This window comes from Macaca thibetana, chromosome 16 (genome assembly GCF_024542745.1).
Source record: "Macaca thibetana thibetana isolate TM-01 chromosome 16, ASM2454274v1, whole genome shotgun sequence".
Taxonomy (NCBI): domain Eukaryota; kingdom Metazoa; phylum Chordata; class Mammalia; order Primates; family Cercopithecidae; genus Macaca; species Macaca thibetana.
Window position 1 is genome coordinate 22444563 of NC_065593.1, and position 13348 is coordinate 22457910.

The following is a 13348-nucleotide window of genomic DNA, read 5'->3' on the forward strand; positions in this document are numbered from 1 at the left end:
ACCATCCCCCCAAGGGGCACTAAGTTGGCGTGGTCCTGATGAACTAACCATGTCCTTCCCTGGCCCAGACCTGAACTTTAGCAAGACACCCACTGGCGATCTACAGACTCAAAGTGACTAAATCCACCAAAGACTAATGGATACCTCACAGGCCAGTTGTTCACTCAGACAAAAGCCCATGACTGCAGTCCCCTGGGTGCTGTACCAGGAGGTGCTGGGTGAGCAGAAGATGAGCCCAAAGGGAAGTCCCAGGGGGCAGCATGCAGGGCAGTCACAGCACAGACCGTGGGGCCAGCAGACACGGGTTCAAACCCTGGCTCCCCACTTCCTAGGTGACTGAAGCCTCTGGGCCTTGGGTTCCCTCCGTGTGAAACAGATCTGATACCAAAACCTATCTTGCTGGGTTGGCATGAGCACTGAATCAAACCGTACACATAATAGCTCGTGCTGTACCTGGCACACAGATGCTTTCTAAATATTAGGTAAAAATATGAGCATGACATTATCTCCTCTGGAACAGAGGCATAATGAACCACATCCATCACCCTACAGTCACAAGGACGTCTGTCTCGTTGTCCCCATGTCTCAGGTTCTCTCACTTTCTCCTGGACAGTGGGGAGCACCACCAGGCTCTGCCTCTCTGGTCCCACTTTCTTTTTTATTTTTTTGAGATGGAGTCTCTGTCACCCAGGCTGGAGTACAGTGGCAAGATCTCTGATCACTGCAACCTCCACCTCCTGGCTTCAAGCAATTCTTGTGCCTCAGCCTCCCGAGTGACTGGGATTACAGGCATGAAGCACCATTTCTGGTTAATTAGTTTTGTACTTTTAGTAGAGACAGGGTTTCATCATGTTGGCCAGGCTTGTCTCAGACTCCTGACCTCAAGTGATCCACCGGCCACGGCCTCCCAAAGTGCTGGGATTACAGGCGTGAGCCACCGTGCCCGGCTTATCCCACTTTCTCACTTTGGCCACTGCATTGCGGGGATGTTGTTATCACTGGGGAAACTAAGGCCAGGGCGCGCTGCCTTATGGGCTAGGACTGTTTTCATAACTGCTTTCACATGAGCTTTGGCGGCCCACCCTCTCAGCAGGAAGGGCAGGGATGGCTGTCACCGGCAGGCCCAGGCCCAGCCCCTCAGCCAGGTGGGGTGGCCGGAGGATGCCAGGCAGCACTGGCTCTCTGGCCTGGGGCTCACCGCTCTCGTCCAGGGCCTCCAGGCGCACTGTCTGGTGGGGTGCGGGGCCGTCCACCACTCGCTCCAGGATGCCTTGGACCAGGGCGGGCTGGTTGCCTGGGCAAACCCCGAGGTGCTCCCCCGGCAAGTAGTTCAGGCCTTGGCCGTCCTCACAGGAGAGTTCCACCAGGATGGTGGCACGGCTGGGGAAGGAAAATGAAGCCTCAGGTGACGTTGGAGGATTTCCTCCAGGGCTCCTGATGGGCGGGCCAGTTTCCCCAGGAAATGTGCCCTCCTTTCATTTTCCTGGCTGGTTCCACAAGCCTGGGCCACCACCCTGAGCTTGGGATGAGGGATCCCCACAGGCAGGGGTGCTCGAGAGGGCCCCGGGAGCTTCCCTTTGGGGAGGAGGGAGCCCACCCCTTCCCAGCAGCCCTCTGAGTCCCCCAAGGGCTTGGCCACAGCCTCTGCCTGGAGAAAGCATCCCCCTTGGAGACACGTGGACATCAGAAGAAACCCTTCCTTGTTGCCAGGACAAACCCTGTTCTTATTAGAACCAAGGCCAGTTTTCCTAATGCACGCGGGGAGGACCGCACAGATCAATGAAACCTGCAGATAATCCACAAGGCTCGTTTCCCAGAGCTGGGAAATTTCCTTCCCTGCCAACACTTTTCCTGAAAGTTCTTCAGAATGAGTCAAACAGTTTAAGTCTCTCTTGCACTCTTCTTTTAGTGAAAGAGTTCAATGAGGAAGGAGAGGAAGTGGACAGATGCTTAGTGTCCAACCTGGAAATGTGACCCGTGGTTAACCAAGAGTAGATGTAAAAGCACAGGTGGCCGCGGGTTACCAGGTGGGTCGGTCCTACTGACAGTGCGGCTGCTAATGCCAGCAGATGCTCCTCCCCTCTCCCTTCAAAGACTGATTTCTTCTGGCCTTTCATTCCTTAGAATAAAATCGACAGAGCATCACCCGAGAAGCCCTGCACTTTCCCTTACCTGGATGTCAGACTCTGTAGATTCTGCCGAGATTTGAGCCTCATGGTGAACACGTTCTTGGCGTGCACGTTGCTGAGGGCTGCGAAGGACACAGAGACGGTGAAATGGCAAAGTGGCTCTTGAGCATAGGTAGGGGAAGCCCCCAGGTGTCTGAGTCAGTGACACCTGGACACTACACTTGGGGCATGCTGCTGAGGTGGCCGTTGAGGGTTTTCTTTTTCTTCCTTTTATTCCACAAATAAAGATCCTTGGTCCAGGCCGGGCATGGTGGCTCATGTCTGCAATCCCAGCACTTTTGGAGTCCGAGGTGGGTGGATTACTGGAGGTCAGGAGTCTGAGACCAGACTGGCCAACATACTGAAACCAGGCATGGTGGTAGTTCCTGTAGTCCCAGCTACTAGGGAGGCTGAGGCACGAGAATCACTTGAACCCGGGAGGCGGAGGTTGCAATAAGTGGGAATCGCGCCACTGAACTCCAGCCTGGACGACAGACTGAGACTCCGTCCCCCAACGCCCCCCCGCAAAAAAAAGTCCTTGATCTGATACAGGGCAGCTTCTAGGTATTGCTTCTAGGTGTTGGGAAATTCAATTTAGGAACCTAAAAACGAAAGTCCCAGGACATCTCCATGGCTTGGGACCCACAGGAGAGCATCGCTGACATTGGGGATATCTGAAACGTAGAAACCTGCAGGACTATCTTAGTCAGGGCACAGGGCACAGCACCCCGGGGTGCAGAGTGGAGAGTTCACCACTACAGCCTGGAATCACCTCTGCGACGCCTTCTTCACGACCCTTGGCTGCCTTTGCGGCTGGAAGGCGGGGGCTCAGACCCCAACACGGCCACAGGCTAGCAACGTGCTTCACCTCCCTGAACTGCAATTTCTCCTTCTGTGCCTTTCTCCCAGGAGGAGTGTCCAGGCTCACTTAGCCCATGTGGGCCAGGAGCCCCGCACAGTGCCCGGCACACAGTAGGCCCTCGGCAGATGCTGTCCCCTTCTCTCTCCACCACCCTCCTGGGGCTCCCTCCTGAAACAGCCTCCCTCAGCGCCTTGAGTCTTGCACCCTAACAGGCTCTTGCATGCAGTGAGAGGGAGGCGCCCAGGCCAGCTGTCTCTGTTCAGAAGGAGACCCGGGGGTCTCCTTGACAGTGGGCTCAGGGCTCAGACCCCAACACAAACAAGCCCCGTGTGCTGCTGAGAAGCAGGTACCTTTGCTGAGGTCCAAAGGCTGTGAGTCCTGCACGAGCCTGTAGTGGTGTGGGTTCCAGGTCACACTGGAGGTGTAGAGCTTGGGGATCTGAATGTGCTGTTTGCCTCGGACATCAAACGTCTCACAGGCTGCCTGGAAGAAGGTGGAGCAGACTGGGGTTAACGGTCAGCAGCAGCAGCATCCGCACCACCGGGGCTACCACTTTTTAGGCCCTTACCATGGACCAAACACTGAGCCGTGGGCTTCATGTGAGTTCTAAGCACACTTACCTGATAGGGTGACAGCAAGGACTCAAAGAGGTGCCTGGGCTTGGCACATAGTAGCTATTGCTACTATTATAAATATTGCTTTGTTTTTGTTTTGAGACAGGGTCTCACTGTGTCACCCAGGCTGGAGTACAGTGGTGCCATCATAGCTCACTGAAGCCCCAACCTCTCTGGGCTCAAGCAATCCTCCCACCTCAGCCTTCCGAGTAGCTGACACCAATTATGCACAAGCAAGCCCAGTCAATTTTCTGTATTTTCAGTAGAGGCAGGTTTCACATGTTACCCAGGCTAGTTCTGAGCTCCTGGGCTCAAGCGACCTGCCCACCTCAGCCTCCTAAAGTGCTTGAATTACAGGCATGTGCCACTGTGCCCAGCCATTATGAATGCCAATATTGACATGATCTTGTATCCTCATGCCCACACTGGGAGAGGTCTGATTGTCCCCATGTTCCTGCTGTGGAACCACATGGAGGAGGCCCGGGCTTTGGAACCAAGCCTGCCCCGACACACGCTGATAATCCTAAGCACCACCAGTGAGTGACACTCTGCATGACTGACGAGTTCCCTAAGTGACTAGGGCCAACCACCGCAATAAATAGCTACGGAGACACTGAGTGGATCCGAAGTGGTGGTGGAGAGATAAGGGGTCAGCATCTGCCGAGGGCCCACTGTGTGGTGCCTGTGCCCAGGCTCTCTATGGCTGCGAGACTGAAACAGACACAGAAGTTAAGAGGTGACCTAGGTAGTCATTGGGGAAAGCCCTTAAACTAGAAGCTCCCTAAGGGCAGGGGGTACCTGTGCCACCTGCTTCCCCAGAGTGCTGTGCACCAGGTGGAGCTCTTCTGGGGGGCTGAGGGAGAGCAGCAGTGACCTGCGCCCTCAGGTCAGTGGCCCTGGCCCATGTCTGGGAACACATCTACAGGACCATGGGCAGAGGTCATGGCACCTGGGATGTTCAGCACAGATGTCCTAGGCATGAATGCTCCCTGTCATGTCCCTGCTGTGGAGCAGCTCTGGCTGGGAACCGACCTTGAAGGTTTGCACGGCCCAGCTGCGGAAGGCGTCCTCCTGCCCACTGAGTTCGTCCCCTTCTCCCATAGGGGTGAGCTGAGAGGCCCCCAGGTGGGACAGCTTCTGATCGATGTCATGAGCAAAGGCGCAGAACCGAGGGTACATGCTGGAGCCAAGGCCAAACACGGCATACCTGCCCGAGAACACACACAGAGACTCATGCCCCATGCAAGCAGCACCTGGCACCCAGCACCCAGCACCAACAGCCTGGAGGGCCAGCCCCAGACTCTTCCCCTCTAGCTGGAGCATGGAGCTGGATCCCCTTCGGGTCCCCCTGACCCCAGAGCCTTGTCACCAACTCCCATGACCACCCCATGCTTGGCCTACAGACCTGTGAGAGGGACTTGGTTTCTGTGGTTTGACCCTTGACATACTGTGAGTACAGACCTTAGACCCAGGGTCCCTCTGTGCCTGGTCAGCTCTGAGACGACCCCCTGTGCACACCCAGTTCCATCTCCTGAACCCAGACTTTGGGTCCACAGGGCAGGGCTAGGAGGAGTAGAACGAGGGAAAAAGTTTTACCTGAATTTGTTGGTGAGCTCTTTCAGCATGAAGAGCGATTTCTTCAGTTTCTAGAAAGAGAGGGAACGACAGAGTTCTCAGGCCAGGATGAATAAAAACACTGTTTTTTCCTTTCTTCTGGAAACCTGGCCACAGCTGGCAGGAGAAGGTTCACAGCCTACAGTGGAAGTTGGTTTACGTGTGGGGCCATCTGGCCAAGGACCTGGTTGTCAGCTGACAAGTTTAGCTTGTCTCTCACTTCAGCTAAACTGTAGCAACTCGTGTGGGCCCTGCCCCTTGGTGGGAGACACAGAACAGCCTGGCCTCCTCCCATCCAGCCCTGGCAGAGGGGGCCTGCCTTATAGCAGGGCATCTCCAGAGGGCCTCCTAATGGGCCGTGATTCTCTTCTGGTTTGGAACCTGGTAGAAGCAACAGCAATTGGTCCTATAGTCTCTGAAATCAGGCGGGCTCTCCAGGAACCCAAGACGATCCCAGGAGGTGTGTGACCCAGCAGAACTAGCGTCAAATCCCATGGTGAGTATTTACTCCCTTTTCATAATTTATTTTTTAGTTCTTCCCCTTCAATTACATTTTCATTCTTCTGAGCACTGGAGAGACAGTCTCGAATTGGTGCTAATAGACCTTTAATACATCTCTCATTGCCTGTCACTCTTTTTTAAAAACAAAGATAGCTGAGCATGTTGGCTCACACCTATAATCCCAGCACTTTGGGAGGTTGAGGTGGGCAGATCACCTGAGGTCGGGAGTTCAAGACCAGCCTGACCTACATGGAGAAACCCCATCTCTACTAAAAAAAAATAGAATACAAAATTAGCCGGGCGTGGTGGCGCGTGCCTGTAATCCCAGCTACTCGGGAGGCTGAGGCAGGAGAATCACTTGAACCAGGGAGGCAGAGGTTGCGGTGAGCCGAGATCGCGCCATTGTACTCCACCCTGGGCAACAAGAGCAAAATTCCTTCTCAAAAAAAACCAAAAAAATAGAAACAAACAAACAAACACAAAAAGAAAGAGTAGGATTTGGTTAGGAATAGTATCTAGCTAAAATTCATTAACTTCATTTTGTTTTCATTGAATTTATGTTTTGCTATTTTCCTTTTGTGAGAGTGATACAAGTTGCCTTTAAATATGAATTTTTAAATACGAACAGGTAGGCCATTCACAGAAATATATTAAATATATCATAGGAAAGGGGGCCCTCCCATATGGCAATAATTATGACAGAGGCCGGCAAATGACCTGATCCAGAGTGGCCTGAGCAGTGACACCCAAACGCCCTATATAGGACATGCTGCATCCCCTAGACCCTTTCCTGGGTCCTCCTGTGTGCGATCACCCCCTAGACCATCCAGACCTCAGGCCACCCACCTCTCCATTGCCGGGGCAGTCTCCATTGCCAAACGTACTGGTCACCACCAACAGCAGCCGCTCCTCCTCCAGGCAGCTCAGACTGTACTTATCCATGCGGACAACCTGGATGGACATCAACTCTCAGCTCCCAATAGGGCCCTCCCTACCCTGCCTAGACACCCTGGGCTTCCTCCCACACTGTCCCCAGTCTGCGGCTCCTGTGCTCATCTGTGCTCATCTGTTTCTCCCAGGGCCTGGCACAAGCGTGGCACAGAGGAGGTGAATGAACCAATTTGAACGCATCATCCGTGATTCTCCTTCCCAGCTCAAGCCCTGCGGCTAACCCATCGGCGAGCCCTGGAGGCTCTGTCTCCAAAACACTGCCTATCCTATGTCTAAACACCTCTCACCATGTCCACTGCTACTTGCAATTCTGTGTATGTGGAAATATTTCCACAAAATTGGAATGAGCAGGTCACAGCGGCGCCTGGAGGCAATGGCCGGGGAAATGTGCCCTCGCCTTGTTATTCTATCCGGGCCCACCCAGCTGAGGATGGGGGACCTGCCACCACCCTCCTGGCAGTTCCGGACTCCTGGGAGCTGGCAGGTGAGGCTTAGACCCAAGAGGTGTTTTCAGCGACCTGGCTGACCTGGTCATCAGTCAGTTCCCTCTTGGCTTAGGCCTCTACGTGGTACAGATCACAGCTCATGCCATCGTGGCATTACACTGGCCTGTGCCCTGTCCTCAGGGTCACATCCATCTCCCAGAAGCCGTGCGACCCTGGAAAACCCATCAACCTGTCTAACCATCAGGTTCCTCCTCTGTGCATTAACAATGACATTGACACCTGCTTTGCAGGGCGCTGGGAGGGTAGAGTGAGTTGTATACTGGAGAGCTCTCCGAGGGCAAGGCCTGGCCCTGAGTCACTCACTGTGAGATCCTCAAAGCCCGGAGCTGGCCTAGTATGGGGCCACCAATCCCTAAGAGTAGGATTTTATCTGTCAGTGCTGAAGGCAGGGGATAGAGCTTAGACAGACCCTCTGTGGCCTTTTCTTGTTTATCTGCAGCTTACTCATCTCCCCCCTTTCACATGTAGCACTGCATCCTGCAGAGCAGGTGTTCAGTGAGCCTGAATAAAGTTCAGCTAGAACAACTGATGTATATTGAGGCCTGGATTCACTGTGAAAGTGTTCCTCAAAATGTGTTCTCCAGAACACCGTGAAAAACTCATCTGCTGTGTAAGTTTGGAAATCCCTGCACGCGTCTTTCCTTCTCTTGCAGATTTCTCATGCACATTAGCATATCCAAGGTTCTGAGACACCCAGGAGTGGGGAAATCGTTTTAACTTTTCCTAGACTCCCCTGCACACAAGCAGAAAAAACAACAGCCATCCCACTGAGCCGGTACCTTGGGGTTGAAGGCACAGCTAAACAAGGCCCCCAGGTCCCAGGCCAGCGCCTCTGATTTTCCTGTCTCTGTCGCAAAGAGGATAGTGACTCTGACTCGGGACGCCATCGTCTTGCGCATCAGCATACAGGCAAAGAGCACAGCTCTGTGGGGACAGATAGACAGGCAGGTGCTATGTGCTAAGTCAGCCTTCCAGAAGAAAATGGGGGACCAGGGGAATGGGACAGGACAGCGTTTAATGTGGGGCAGGTTAAGGGAAAAGCAAGCTACGCTTCTCACCAGCCGTGCACCATGACAACTCACCCTTTTCTTCCCCTCACCCACTACTACAGGCCCCTTTGGGAAAATGGAGGAGAGAGAAGGTTGGAACAATGGTAGCAGGGGACCCTTGGAATTGGCGACTGGACCTCTGGGAGCCAAATTCCACGAAGAATATACATTCCCAGGCCAGGCACAGTGGCTCACATCTGTAATCCCAGCACTTTGGGAGGCTGAGACAGGAAGATCACTTGAGCCCAGGAGTTCGAGACCAACCTGGGCAACATTGTGAGACCCCATCTCTACAAAAAATAGACAAAATTAGTCAGGCGTGGGTTTGTACCTGTGGTCCCAGCTACTTGGGAGGCTCAGGTGGGAGGATCACTTGAGCTCAGGAAGCAGGGGCTGCAGTGAGCTGTGATGGCACCACTACACCCCAGCCTGGGTGACAGAGTGAGACCCTGTCTCAAAAACAAAAGCAAAAAGAATATCCATTCCCTGTGTTCCTTGCCCTTCAAGGACTGGAGGCGGAGGCTGACTAGAAGGAAGAGACACAGTTCACACATCACTACTGGTCACTGCCACTCACTTGACCAAGACTTTCAATGGAATCTCTCTTCTCTTGGGTCTCCGCTTCTCGTCCTGCCAGACATGGGTTTTCCAGGCCTCTACCTTCAGAAAAGAAAGGAGATGTGAGGGCAAGGCGGGGTCCTGACTTGGCTCAGCTTGCGGATGCTGGAGTGGTAGAGGACCCTTCGCAGCCGTCATGAGCCTGGGAGAGAAGGCTGTCCTGCACCTCACCCCCGTCACTGAACCCCTGCAAGGGAGGGCTGTGGCTGCCTCTCCCCCAGTTGCCTCTCCACTGCCCAGCATGGAGCCTGCACATTGAGGGGGGCAGCTCACTCTTATTCTCATCAGTGTCCTCCTGGAAGGAACAAGCTGCGCTCCCTTTTTCTTTTAGCATCTTATCACCAGGCAGATGACATAATGTACAGTCCCAACTGAGACACCTTTGAGAGCAAGAGGAGCTGCTAGTACAACAGGCAAGAATCTAGGACATGCAGTCACCCTGCGTGTGAGGTCATGTAGATGCAGGAAGCTCTTCTTAAATCCTTTTTGGCACAAAATGAACTCGTCTCAATAGCTCATGGTTACTGAATGCATTCTGCGCTGGGCACTGGGCTGAGCTGTTCCATACACCAGCTTTGCAATCCGTACAACCCCCTGTCGTGGAGTGAAGCCCATCCCTTTTAGAGATGAGAAGATCAGGGCTCAGAACGGTGAAAGGACCCACCCAAGACCCTATTGCTAGGAAGTGGCAGAATCAATAGTGTCTGACTCAGGAGCCAATCCCTTCAGCACTCTGCTGGGTGACTGTTGCCGGACCCTCCCGTGGAGGCAGGTGTAATGACAGACCCCCCCACCCGAGCCACAGGCCACTAGGGGTGCAGTGGAAGGCGCTTCCTTCAGTGCCACTCTCCGTGGAAATGCACAAAGGCTGCTCAGCATCCTTGAGTGAAGCCTGGAAAGCTTTAACAACATATCCCTACCTGCTCTTGTGCCCTGCATGTGTAACCATGAGGTGCACATACACACACACAGCCACACCTGAGCCCCCAGGACGGAGAGGAGAGGAAGGCCCCTCACCTGATAGTAGTAGAAAGGGGACAGGACGTAGTTCAGCATCTCCTGGTGAAACACGGGAGTGATGCTCCCAGACATGGGAGGGACCAGCCAAATCCAGTCTGCCGGGCAGCCCCCACGGGACCGGTATTCATTTTGCATGTACTTCATGAAGGATTCTGCAGCTGAGTGGTGGTCCATGATGGTCACGTTTTGCTTCTGTATCAGAAGGCAAGAAGGGGAGTGGCGATAAGGGTGGGGGAATCGGGAGAGGGGCTGGTTGGCTGCAGGGCTCCCGGAGGGTGCCTGGGAAGGCCTGGCAATCTGTAATACGGGAGAGCAACTCCTCCTGGCCCTCTCCCCGCCTGCTGAAAATAAACACCCAAATGGGAGGTGCTTGTGGAGCCTCTGAAGGAGCCCAAGGAAGCACATTAGCCAGGGTCAGCCCACAGGTCCCATGTCCCTTTGGGGGTAATATCCAGCCTCTCATGCCCACAGGTCTCCCCAGACTCCCAGCAGATGGCTCTATCTGGATCTGCATAACTCAAACCACAGCGCCTTTTGGCAGGTAAAGGAAATACCATCCCGGCCATTTATGGGTGGAGAGTTCTAAGAGTCACTTCCCTGGGGTTGTAGCCTCCTCAGCCAAGAAGGAGCCAGACCCCTCCGTGGGGAGGTCTGAAGCATTGGGAGAACTGTAGTGTATGGGAGACGAATCACTCACAGTCTGAAATTACAGGCTGTGGGGTCTGACCCCATGGAATGGTCCAGCGAGACAGCCACTGGCCTCTATGTCTGTGGCAACCCATTCGGTCAAGAGACATTTGTTTAACATAGTGGTTCAAACTCTGGCTTCTTATTTGAGCTATTAATTCTTTAATCTCCCTAAGCCTCAGTTTGCTCATCTGTAAAATGGGAATGATAAGAATTCCCATAATGGCCAGGTGCAGTGGCTCATGCCTATAATCCTAGTACTTTGGGAGGCCAAGGTGGGAGGATCACTTGAGCCCAGGAGTTTGAAATCAGCCTGGGAAACATGGTGAGGCCCCATCTCTATAAAAATTTTAAAATTAGTAGGCCAGGTGTGGTGGCTCATGCCTGTAATCCCAGCACTTTGGGAGGCCAAGGCAGGCAGATCACCTGATGTCGGGAGTTTGAGACCAGTCTGACCAACATGGTGAAACCCCGTCTCCACTAAAAAATATAAAAATTAGCCAGGCATGGTGGCAGCATACACCCGTAATCCCAGCTACTCAGGAGGCTAACGGAGGAGAATCGCTTGAACCCGGGAGGCGGAGGTTGCAGTGAGCCAAGATCGCACCATTACACTCCAGCCTGGGTGACAGAGCAAGACTCCGTCTTAAAAAAAAAAAAAAAAAAAAAAAAATGATGAAAAATTTAAAAATGAGCCAGGTGTGGTGGCACATGCCAGTGTTCTCAGATATGGGGGAGGCTAATGTGGTAGGAGCATTGCTTGAGCCCAGGAGGTCGAGGCTGTAGTGAGCCATGATCACGCCATTGCACTCCAGCCTGGGTGACAGAGCAAGACCTTGTCTCCAAAAAAAAGTTCCTACATCATGAGGTTGTTGAAAGGATGCAATAAGCTGAAATAAGCAAAGCATAGTAGGTGCTTAATAAATGTTAGCTGCTCTTATAATTTCCATCTGCCAGGCACTGCATAAGGCATCAGCGTTATAGAAGGGAAAGACACAACCCCTTCTATGCATTATGGTCTAGTCTAACTGGGTGGGAAGCAGAGGAAAATCAGGCATTTTCACATGGCCTGACAGAAACTCTGATGGAGGCAGGCAAAGGTGCTGGGGAAGGGCAGAGGAGAGGACACAATGCCAAACAGAGGCCCAGCGCGAGTTAGGGCATTTCGGGAGCGGCTCCTGAGAGGAGGGCAGTCTTGTGAGAGGTGTGCAAGTTAGTTGAGTGGAGCACTGCATGAGTCAAGGTAGGGAGGCATGAGGGGACCCAGCTGGTGTCAGGCCTGGGAAGTCCAGCCATGCCTTGTAAATTATATAGACATATATAAGTTCTATATGTATATATATAAGTCCGGCCACCACTCTTGTGGACGTGGGCTCTCATTCATTTATTCTTCCAAGTCACAGCAACTCCTGGGTGCCAGATCAGTTCTAAGCTCGGTGGTAGCTACGGGATGGGCGCAGTGGCTCACACCTGTAATCCCACCACTTGAAGGCAGAGATAGGTGGATCACTTGAGGTCAGGGGTTTGAGACCAGCCTGGCCAACATGGTGAAACCCTGTCTCTACTAAAATTACAAAAATTAGCGGGGCGTGGTGACACAATCCTGTAATTCCAGCTACTCGGGAGGCTGAGGCAGGAGAATTGCTTGAACCCAGGAGGTGGAGGTTGCAGTGAGCCGAGATCACACCATACACTCCAGCCTAGGCAACGGAGGGAGAGCTCATCTCAAAAAAAAAAAAAAAAAAAAAAATATCTCAGTGGTAGCCATGATCGTGATGACAACATAATAAATAGTAAGAAAATCATTGCTTACCAAGTGTTCCCTATGGGCCAGGCAGTGCAGCTAAACATTTTGTATGCATTTTTACTTAACTCCTACAATCCTCAGGTGAGGGAGGCACTATTATCCCCATTTTACAGAGAGGAAACAAGGGCCCATCTTTTGAAGTTTACCCTGAAGAAGGGTGGTGAGGAAGTCCTGGAGACACTCAGGCAGTGGAAGGACACAGTCAGCCACGGTCAGGAGACAGCAGAGGCTCACGGACTTTCTGGGACGTATCCACATCCTGCCAGCATCAGGGCTGGTGCTGGGAGTCCCCAGGAGTCAGGATGTGTGGTGCGAGGCCAGCCCTTCCCGAGACACCAAGGGGCTCTTCCTGTTCCATCTTCCCCTCCCCCATCAAGCACAGGCCTGATCTGCCTATGGGGTGACCCAGTCATGGGGAACAGTGTGTGCTCATCTGTACTCTGTTCACCACTCACATCCTTGGCCCAGTCTAGTGCCCAGCACCAGGCAAACCCTGAGTAAAACATTGCCGAATGAATGAATGACTGCCCAGTGGTGGGGTCTCCAGGGCATCTGTCAGCTTTATGGCAATGGTTGTGGCTTCTAAAGTAGTATCTTCCTACATCTCAGGCCTCCTTCCCACAGGGAAGAGAAGTGTTTCCATGGGTAAGAACAGCAGATGGGCCAGAGGGCTTAGCCCTACACAGGAGCCCAGTGGCTGTGTGTGGGCTTAAGAGGAGGTGGAGGCTGTCACCCTCACACAGCAAGCAAGAGCAGCCACAGCTCATAGGTCCCCTCCCAGCGTCACTCATTCATGCACGCATCAGACCAGGACTGAAGACCCAGTTTATGCCAGGCGAGAATGTGGATGTGGCCCTCATCATTCATTCTTCCAAGACACATTATTTTAGCATCTACCATGTGCCAGACACTCTTCTAGGCTAGAGGTGCAGCAGCAAACAGAGAGACAAG

The 13348-nt window shown here is 53.1% G+C and overlaps 1 protein-coding gene across 1 annotated transcript in view; it reads right to left on the reverse strand.

Annotated features, from left to right (window-relative positions):
* The window catches only part of NOS2 (nitric oxide synthase 2), a 41967-nt gene that overhangs the window by 7521 nt on the left and 21098 nt on the right, over positions 1-13348 (reverse strand). The window contains exons 11-19 of the mRNA XM_050763279.1: positions 9901-10095; positions 8843-8925; positions 7996-8140; positions 6606-6710; positions 5241-5290; positions 4677-4851; positions 3381-3513; positions 2173-2251; positions 1199-1380 (exon numbers count right to left, since the gene is read on the reverse strand). Of these exons, the coding sequence (XP_050619236.1) occupies positions 1199-1380; positions 2173-2251; positions 3381-3513; positions 4677-4851; positions 5241-5290; positions 6606-6710; positions 7996-8140; positions 8843-8925; positions 9901-10095 (1147 nt within the window). The remainder of the gene's footprint in view (positions 1-1198; positions 1381-2172; positions 2252-3380; positions 3514-4676; positions 4852-5240; positions 5291-6605; positions 6711-7995; positions 8141-8842; positions 8926-9900; positions 10096-13348) is intronic.